Source organism: Schistocerca cancellata, chromosome 1 (assembly GCF_023864275.1).
Source record: "Schistocerca cancellata isolate TAMUIC-IGC-003103 chromosome 1, iqSchCanc2.1, whole genome shotgun sequence".
NCBI lineage: Eukaryota > Metazoa > Arthropoda > Insecta > Orthoptera > Acrididae > Schistocerca > Schistocerca cancellata.
In genome coordinates, this window is record NC_064626.1 from 266,797,178 (window position 1) to 266,807,928 (window position 10,751).

The 10,751-nt window shown below is 42.3% G+C and overlaps 1 protein-coding gene across 2 annotated transcripts in view; it reads right to left on the reverse strand.

Moving 5' to 3' along the window:
- LOC126170933 (uncharacterized) overlaps positions 1 to 7,804 on the reverse strand; it is a 65,312-nt gene extending 57,508 nt beyond the window's left edge. The window contains exon 1 of one of the 2 annotated variants that reach the window (XM_049920761.1): positions 7,153 to 7,476. In XM_049920761.1, coding sequence (XP_049776718.1) covers positions 7,153 to 7,218 — 66 coding nt within the window. In that variant the 5' untranslated portion in view covers positions 7,219 to 7,476. Of the gene's footprint in view, positions 1 to 7,152; positions 7,477 to 7,536 lie in introns of those variants that run through there. The other variant, XM_049920760.1, reaches the window with a different exon arrangement.
- Between the last annotated feature and the right edge of the window lie 2,947 nt (positions 7,805 to 10,751).

Genomic DNA, 10,751 nt, shown 5'->3' on the forward strand with positions numbered 1-10,751 from the left:
GACGTGTGGGATGACCAAGAGAATTTTCTATCGAGCATGAGCCCCAGGAATTTCGCAGTTTCAACGAACGGAAGAGCAACATGCCCAAGATGTAAAGATGGTGGGAGAAACCAACTGCACCACCAGAAATTCATACAAATGGTTTTCCAGTGGAAAAACTAAAGCAACTGTCGATGCTCCATGAGTAAAGATGATCGAGACATTACTGAAGATGCTGCTCAATGAGACAGATCCATGGAGAACTGCAATACGTGACAAAATTGTCAACGAAAAGGGAGCCGAAGACACCAGGTGGAAGACAAGCCACTGTAGGGTTCATGGCGATAGCAAAGAGGACAACATTCAGGACAGAACCCTGAGGCACACTGTTTTCCTGGGTAAAAGTGTTTGACAGGGCAGAACCCATATGCATCTTGAGAACTCTGTCTTTTAAAAATTCCTCATGGAAATGGGGCGAGCGGCCATGGAAGCCCCACATGTAGAGAGTACGGAGGATACTGGTTCTCCAGCAGGTGCCATAGACCATCTTCAAATCAAAGATCACAGCCACAGTTTGGGATTTCCAAAACCATTCATGACATGGGTGGGCAAGGTGATGAGGTGGTCAACTGCAGAATGGCATGCTCGAAGTCCACACTGTGCAGTGGATAGTAAACTGGAAGACTTGAGCCGCCACACCAACTGGGCACGAGTCATACATTCCAACACCTTGCAAACACAGCTAGAGAGAGAGAGAGAGAGAGAGAGAGAGAGAGAGAGAGAGAGAGAGGGAGGGAGGGAGAGAGATGGGGGGGCAGCTGGAAGGACGGTGTCTGTCCTTACCGGGCTTACGTATGGTAGCGACAGAGGCTCCACGCCAGTGTCCAGGAAACGTGCCCTCTGCCCAGATACAGTTGTACATAATAAGCAGAAAGAGCTTGCCCACAAGAGAAAGCTGCTGCAACATCTGTGTGTGGACAGCATCTGGCCCTTAGGCAGAGGATCAGGATGAACTGAGAGGATGACCTAGCTTCCTCTTAGTGAAGGTGGCATTGTAGCACTCATGATTTTGAGAAGAGATGGTTATCGCCCGAGCTGCCTCCACTCATTTCCACTGGAGGAAGGCAGGATGATAGGGGGAAGAGCTCAAAATTTCTGGAAAATGGCAGTCCAAGGTATTGGAGATAGCAGTAGGGTCCACAATGACATCGTATGCTACTGTCAGACCAGAAATTGGGGAATGGATATTGGTCCCAGAGAGCAGTCGGAGGTTGGCCCACACGACAGACAAAGGGGTGGAACTGTTAAAAGAACTAGTGGATGAAATCCAGTTAGCTTTTTTCACTATCCCAAAGAACGTGACAACATGTGCACACATCTGTTTATAATGAATGCAGTTTTCCATTGTAGGATGACTGTGAAAAATGCAGAGAGCACGTCTCAGCACATGTATTGCATCACGGCGTGCCTCAGTCTACCAAGGGACTGGAACACAGCATGGTAACGGGGAAGTGCAAGGAATGGAATGTTCTGCAGTGGTAAGGATAACATTTGTAACATATTCCACCTGGTCATCTCAATTGGGGAAATCTTGTTCTTCAAAGGTCACCAGGGAGGAGCAAAGCCACCAGTTAGCCTTAGTAAGCTGACATTTGGGTGAGCATGCAGGTGGGGGTAGGAGTCAGCAAACTGACACCACATGGCAGATGGTCACTCGAGATGATGGGCAAGCTGGGCAATGCAGAAGGAAAGATCCGAAAGGGAATAGGCGTGCGAGGAGTCGAAAAGTAATGTGGGTACTCCTGTGTTAAGGCAGAAGAGCTTAAGTTGATTAAGAAGGTCAGTCAAGAGGGCACCTCTCTGACAGGTTCTGGTAGAATCCCAAAGGGGATGATGTACATTAAAGTCACAGAGTAATACAAATGGTTGAGGTATCTGTCCAGTAAGGTGGAGGAAGTCAGCCCTGCTGACATCTAGTGACGTGGGGAACAAATGGCACAAAGGGTAGAAATCAGGTGAGGGAGGAAAAGGTGAACTGCAACAGCTTGAAGGTGGGTAGTCAGGGAGATGAGCTGACTATGAACGTCATCCTGTATGAGCATCACGACTTCACCATGACATGGAATGCTGACGTCATGGTGACCGTCACAATGGACCAGGAAGAAATGCAAATGTTCAAAGCGGTCTTGAGGATGCAATTTTGTTTCCTGAAGGCCGCGAACTGTCCACTGGAGGAGAGTCATGATGAGGAAAAAATGAAGAGATGTCACCTCGGCAGCTGCCAAGTGCCAGCCTGCGAAGACTCGCTGCTACAGGGCATAGAGGTACGAAGATCCTGCTCCACGAGCTCCACAGAAGCATTGGATTTCTTGTGCTGTTGCTCTGTGGAGTCCAACACAGAAAAACAGTTGGTGGTGTGCTCCGGCAACACAGAGGCTGGGCAGGGGAAGGTATCACATGGTGACACCATCAAAGAGGATCTTCGAGTCGGCAAAGGAGAAGACCGTTTGCCTTTGTTTGACATCTTCAAGCCTTTCTTGTTAACAGAGTAAGACTCAGGTGTTGGTTGGCTGGAGGGATGTAGGAAGTCTTCACAGGAGTTCTCCTTCTGTCCTTTCCAGCCTGCCAGTTGTGTAGCTGATGGCTTTGCCCATTGAGACGAGTTTTTGATGCCTTGTTGCACAGCTGGACGAGGGGTGGCGATGCTACCTTAACGCTGGGGGACTTCACAACCTCAGAGCTGAATTTGAGGTCGCATGTGTGCGTGGCCATGTCCTTCATGGAGCGAGATGTAGCAAGAACAGAACTATAAGTGCCAGACAGTAGAATGCAGGGTTGTGACTAGCCAATAACTTGTGAACATCTGGGTAAGGCACTTTTTCCTTTACCTGGATCTCCTAGCCAGCCTACTCATCAAGATACATGGGACAAATTCGAGGCGAGGCGCCATGGCCTCCATAGCAGTTGATTGAGAGGAGAGAAGGAGGTGAACAATTGTCGTCGCGCACATCCCTACCACAGGTTACACATTTAACTGGGTGTTGACAAGATAGTCTAGTGTGGTTGAAACAAAGACACTGGTAGCAGTGCATTGGGTTTGGACTGTATGGTCGGACAGTGATAATTTCATAGTCTGATTTCATCTTGGGCAAAAGCATCACTCTATCAAAGGTGAGAAAAAGAGTGCCTGTGGGCACTAAGAAGGAATCTACCTTTTTCATCACCCGATGGATGGGAATGACATCCAGATGAGAGAAAAATTATTGAATTTCGGCCTCAGTCAGACCGTTGAGCAACCGAGTGTAAATAACACCCTGGGAAGAATTCAGATTTCTATGGGCCTCGACGCAAACTGGATAGCTGTGGAGAAGCATAGTGGCAAGCAGAAGTTGTGCTTGAGAATCAGAAGTAGTCTCAAAAAAAAAAAAAAAAAAAAAAAGTGCCATTCCACAAACACAAACGAGAGCAGGATTTCAAACAGCTGGTAATTGCATCAACACCTTTCTGAATAATAAACACATTTACCATTGCGAAGGACTGAACATCTTCAGTACATGAAACCACGAGGAACTGTGGTGCAGCTGGAAGGGTCTTTGAATCAGTAGCCTCATTTGTTTACGTTTCATAGACATTGATTGTGAAGATGATTGGCTTAAAGCGAGAAAATTGTCCCTGATTGTCAGTGGCTCTGATGGCATGCTCCTTCCAACTGGGGGTCCCCTTCACAAGGGGGCGCACCTACCTTAGGTGATTGTACACACCTCAGGTCACACCTCCCAAACATCTGACAGAGGGACTAATTGGCAATTTGGGAAGGTCACTCGTCCCTGGGCCTGGCCTGTACCAGGTGGCACATTCGACCCCCTAACTGTCGACCCGAGGCTGGGAATTATGGGTTACCCAGTTTTTTTTTGTTCGTAATTTTGTGTGATTTGAGATTGCAGTTTTTCTTTTCTTTAAAATGTTATATTTGGGTTTTCCCCACCCTCAAACCCCCAATTTCCCATGGTTTTCCCATCAGTTTGACTGTATTTTTGGAGGGAGATGTTACTGTGTTATTTGCATGTATTTTCGTGTTTGTTGCCGTGTGTATGTAATGACATAACAGGCACCACATTGGAGACACTTAGAATAGCCATTTCTGCCATACTGATGATGTCATGAAACTTCCTGGCAGATTAAAACTGCGTACCGGACTGAGACTCGAACTCAACCCTTTGCCTTCCATGGGAAAGTGCTCTACCAACTGAGCTACCAAAGCACGACTCACGCCCTGTCCTCACAGTTTTGCTTCTGCCAGTACCTCATCTCCTACCTTCCAAGAGCACTTGCCCACGAAAGGCAAAGGTCCCAAGTCTGAGTCTCGGTCTGGCACACAGTTTTAATCTGCCAGGAAGTTTCATATCAGCGCACACTCTGCTGCAGAGTGAAAATCTCATTCTGGAAACATCCCCAAGGCTGTGGCTAAGCCATGTCTCTGCAATATCCTTTCTTTCAGGAGTGCTAGTTCTACAAGGTTCGCAGGAGAGCTTCTGCAGAGTTTGGAAGGTAGGAGACGAGGTACTGGAAGAAATAAAGCTATGAGGACGGGGCGTGAGTCGTGCTTGGGTAGCTCAGTTGGTAGAGCACTTGCCTGCGAAAGGCAAAGGTTCCTAGTTCGAGTCTCGGTCCGGCACACAGTTTTAATCTGCCAGAAAGTTTCATATCAGCGCACACTCCGCTGCAGAGTGAAAATCTCATTCTGGAAACATCCCCAAGGCTGTGGCTAAGCCATGTCTCCGCAATATCCTTTCTTTGAGGAGTGCTAGTTCTGCAAGATTCGCAGAAGAGCTTCTGCAAAGTTTGGAAGGTAGGAGACGAGGTACTGGCAGAAGTAAAGATGTGAGGACGGGGCGTGAGTCGTGCTTGGGTAGCTCAGTTGATAGAGCACTTGCCCGTGAAAGGCAAAGGTCCCCAGTTCGACTGTCAGTCCGGCACACAGTTTTAATCTGCCAGCAAGTTTCGTATCAGCGCACACTCTGGCAGAGTGAAAATCTCATTCTCATGATGTCATGTTTTCAAAGCAGATGGGTGGAATTGGACACTTCTATAATCCTGACCGATCTGCAGCCTGAGGCGTGGGTTACATCAAAAGGTGACAGTTTGGTTCCGAGTTGGTCAGACCCAACAAATTCAGTGTAATGAGAATAACTGATTCTATTATGGGGCTATGTTACACATAGGCTTACTGGATTTCAATAAGTTGCTTATGTAGACCATTTTGATGGTACCAAGGGTCACAGTAGATAGTGGGTTCAATATTTCCCATAAGAAATATAAATATGTAGGCTGAATGAATGGCTAGATCAGACTTCTAAAACAGAAAGAAGGGTAAGTCAATAGTGAAAATGACATGGGATCTTTAGCAGGCAATATTTACTTTGAAAACCATGATTCCAGGACACTATGTGAAAGAGGAAGACCAATCAAATTATTCATTAATACACAGAGGGGTGGAGGAGAGGGTGGCAGTTTGGGAAGAACAACGCTACAGATCACAAAGCAACCAGTAAATTAGGTTACAACAAAGTAATACACAACTTCATGTAAAAGTTGATACTGTGCAATAAAAGAAATGATACCATATGTAGTTGACAGAGCACATGTCAGATAGGCCTATTGGAAGAGTAATGATGGCAATGGTAGCAAGAATAGTGTGTTGTAGGCCTGTCAAATGAACATATGAAGAAGGAAAGTCAAATATTTTAAATTCCGATAAAAACAAAACTGAAGAAATTAATAACAAAAGAAATACAATGAGACAATCAAACTGAAGCTAGTTGGGGCAACAGTATATTACTTGCAATGGACTTAAAAGTATGAAATTTATTTAAAGGTGACCAAATGATCGGAGTATGAACTGATTATCACATTGATCACTTAGTACTCTTTATGGGTGCACACCCTACTGTTTGTTTAGAAGGAAGGAAAGGTCAACTGTATCTGCCACAAAAATCATCTTTAGAGACTTTTCGTCAGCATGTGAAAACCAACAGCACACAAAGATCACCTTTTGGGATCTTAGCAAGGGCTTTCCCTCTGTACCATTCTGGTTTGTTCTTTAAAATGTAGCACTGAGGAATATGGGGACAGTTTGAAACTAGTCAGAATACATCTAAAATAAAACATATATATATATATATATACAGATGAAACATCCTTCCTGTAAATCTTATATTGGGGGATATCAAAATCATGAATTTGATAGAAAGTGCAGTTACTTGGTTTAACACAATAATTTACTATAAAATGAAAAGTGACACAGAAGTTCAGTCTTTCAACAACTGGCAATATACACAGAGAAAATGTCATTTTTCTACGAAATGTTTCATATTATTATTACATGCCTAGTGAATGACGTAGCGTAAGTGTAGCAAATCAATGACATGTAAAATACCGGAAACTGTATACCTCTAAGCCTTACCACACAACTAATTAGCATAAACTAGCATTAACCAAGTTTCTATAGCAAATAAAGTGTAAAACAAATTTTTTAAATACACCCAACACAGGTTACAGTCTGCCAGTCAGGTTGTAAAAAATCTGCACAACCTCATGTCAGCAAACCTATTTTCTTCATTTAGAAGAATTCTTTGTATACCCATATGGAAAATTTCATATTAACAAGTATTAATAAGTGAATTATACATTATCCCACTAAATGGCTGGCTGAAGTTTTTTTCCTAGTATTTATTTCAATCTCTTTTTTTGAGTGCCATTATATTTTTTTACACAATTAGATTAAAAATGTACATGACTGGTGACTACAAAGTAAACTCTTTCTTTTTGTTTTTTTAAGGACTGCCTTAAACAAAGTTACTTCATTGTCAAAAATTTAGTGACAAACTCCTGGTAATGTACCTTTTAAATTTACTTACAAACTTCATACTGTTTGTTACTATGAAGTAGTTTAACTTTTACAGTCTAATATAAAATGACAATCTTACTGTTCAATTAGTAGATGGTATTCGATGCATAAACCACACAGTAACGAGATAAATTATTTTGTTATTCACTGTAACATAATTATATTACAGGCACACCACTGGGGTCATTACTGCGGAACACTGTTTATATCTGCAGCACTGTGTGCTGTCGATAGCTTCGAAATGAAAATTAGCAAGCAATACTAACCCCAAAACCAAGTTTATTATTAATGTTTATTTCCTCATCCGTGTGGTCCACTCGCGAGACGCTCATGGCATATACTGAACTTCCCTTTCGTACTCTTCTCTGAGTCTAGCCCGCACCCTGACCTGTCATGCAGCCGTATCTACTGATGGTCTCGCTCCAGTTTCCAAGGTTATCTGGTAACGTCTGCCCTCTGTTGTTACGCATGACGCACTTTTCTTGAGGCATACTCGAATAATATTCCTCAATATGTCAAGTACGGCGGTTCTGTGGCACTAACTGGTCATAGTCATGGAAAACTTAACAGCTTACTGTTCGCAATTAAACAGTGTTATCGGACTTAGTGGGTGTCATTTACGGAATTCAGCTTCCCCTGTTACCACGTACCTCGCGGTTTCGGTTACCATCTGACAACTGTTCGCGTTGAGGGTCGTCTGATACTCTCGTCCAAATGGGATCCCTTGATGCAGTAGCTTGATACCTCACGTACTCCCTCATTTTACTGCAGAAATGGTTGTTTGCACTTATTAATGTCCATATTGCATATTAAATCAAGATGTGTTTCTGTAAAATTGTGTCACACTCCCTTGTACTGCCTACGGCCTCCATGCACACAGATCACATTGCATAAACACTGCAAAGTGCGAAGTAAACATGTTTACAAAGCTATGCAGCAATTCAGCGATCTTTCGACGTGGGCTGATTCGATATCAGCGACTGAAAACTCAAAATCGCTAGTTCTGCGTTTAAGTTGGTCGAAATTTGGACCTGAGTGATCAGCGTAATGACAAACTAGTACCAAAAGAAAAAAAATTGTAAAATCAGCGCTCGATGGAAGATAGGACTATGCAACTAGTTTCATGCATTTGCTAGAAAACAGTTAAGACCAATTCACCCTGACCGCCAAGTCATGTCAAAATATTCCACAGTGCATTTCAAAGGGCGGCACTCTCCCATATCATCAGTTCAAAGTTTTTCGGGAAGTAAGTTTTTACCGTGGCATCGTTTACTGACAAAGGGCGTTAACCTATTTTTGGCTCGCTCATTTGAGTTATAATAGTGAATTTTGCACTTTTCTATCTTTTTAATCTTTATTTTATTAATTTGCTTTGTTATCGTTACAAATTGCGAATAGCCCTTGATAACCTGGAAATTTTTCCCATTGCGTGTTCTTCTATAAGTGATGACTGATATCTGAAAGCGAAAAATGATTTAGATTTTACAGTAACAAAACTGAGCTCACACCTGTACTGTGTATAAATAAGAACATAAACTGACGAAGATGTTTTCATTAAGTTACCTCTTATAATGTGGAAAATGCATCTCTACTGAAGGGGAAAAATACAGTTGCCTGTAATGTCATTTGCTACGTAAAATAAAAAACACAATAGATGTCTACATATGCATCTACATCCATACTCTTCAAACCACTATGAGATGCATGGCAGAGGGTACGTCCTATTGTACCAGTTATTAGGTTTTCCTCTTGTTTATTTACGTATGGAGTGTGGGAAGAATGATTGTTTGAATGCCTCTGTGCATGCAGTAATTATTATAATCTTATCATCATGATCCCTATGTGAGTGATAAGTAGGGGATTGTATTATGTTACCAGACTAATCATTTAAAGTCCATTCTTGAAACTTTGTTAGTAGACTTTCTTATGGTAGTTTACGTCTGTCTTCAAGAGTCTGCCAGCTCAGTTCCTTTAGTATCTTTGGGACACTCTCCAATTTCATAGCCCCACAAAGTGTTATATCCATGTATTTATACGAGTTAGCCTATTCCAACTATGACTCTTTGATACTATAGTCATAGGATACTGCGTTTTTTCGTTAAGTGCAAAATTTTACATTTTTGAACATCTAGAGCAAGGTGTCAATCTTTACACCACATTGAAAACTTATCAAGATCTGACTGACTATTTATGCAACTTCTTTCAGACAGTACTTCATTAAATATAACTGCATCATCTGCAAAGCCTTATTTTACTACTAATACTGTCTGCAAGATCATTAACATATAACAAGAACAGCAAGGGTTCCAACACACTTACCTGGGGCTCATTTCTTCATCTGGCGATGACTCTCCATTCAAGGCAATATGCTGTGTCATCCCCACCAAAAAGTTCTCAATCTAGTCAGAAATTTCACTTGATACCTCATATGATCATACTTTCAACAACAAATGTAGAGGTGGTAGTGAATCAAACGCTTTTCAGAAATCAAGAAATACTGCATCCACCTGGTTGTCTGGTTGCTTGAGCTGAGAATATGTTCTAAGATTTTGCAACAAATATATGTCAAGGATACTGGACAGGAGTTTTGTCTTTCCATATACATGTTGTTTTGCTAGCAAATAAATGTTGGTGTTTTGAAATGTTGTTTCACTACACAGCAATTCCCCATACAAAACTGATAATGTAGATCAGTTCAGTATGGTGTAGGGATGTAGACTGCATGACGTATGGTGTATATGGGACCAATATCAATAGGACTAATGGGCGATAATGAATGTGTACGGAGAAGGGCAATATGAATGGTCACAGGTTTGTTTGATCTGTGGATGAGTGTCATAGAGATGGTATAGAAACAGAACTGGCAGAATCTTGATGATAGACATAAACTAACCCAAGAAGTCTGCTAGCAATGTTTAAAGAGCCATCTTTAAATGATGACTCTAGGAAGACACTACAGCTACTTATTGCTCACACAGGGATTATGAGGACAAGGCAGCATGCACAGGGGCATCCAGACAATCATTCTTCTAGAGCTCAATACATGAATGGAAAGGGGAGAAACCTCAATAACCGGGACAACGTGATGTACTGTCTGCCATACACCTCATGGTGGATTGCAGAGTGTAGATATGAATGTAGACGTAGATATGGAGGTTTGTGAGGCCTGCATGGGTAGTTGAAGTAGTTAAGGTGACTGCTCGCAATAACAGGGAAATACTGGCTTGAGTCACAGCCCAGCACAAATTTTCATGGGTCACTAATAGCTAGTACATCTACGTCTAACGCAGCTGATGCCAAGACATTCGTTTCAAATTAATCCTTTCGCTGCTGTAAACTTGCTTCTGTCTTGCGTACTACTTTGTTACAGAAGTAACTTGTCCTTAGAAGAGAGAGAGAAGTTGGCAGCTCAGGATGCATACAGACATCAATAGCACCGTAGGTAATGCCACTTGGCGTCCGTGTGCACGTCCTCAGCGACTGGAGAACAGTGGAATGGGACGTGCATTCATGTCCAAAGCAGTGAAAGTGTTAATTATCATCATATACATCAATATTCTAGGCTTTCTTTTTCTTGTGAGTCATGAGTCTTCTGACTGGTTTGTTGCAGTCCCGCCATGAATTACTCTCCTGTGCTAACATCTGCATCTCAGGCAACCTATGTCCTCAATTATCTGCTGAATGTGTTCCAATCTCTGTCTTCCTTTACAATTTTTGCCTCTACATTTCCCTCTAGTACCATGGAAACCAGTGGCATAGCGTGGTTGTAAAGGTTGGGGAGACTCTACAGTTATTATAGGGAGACAAAATAGTACAATAAACAATAATTTAAACAAATGAAACAAAATGCATTAAATAAAATAAC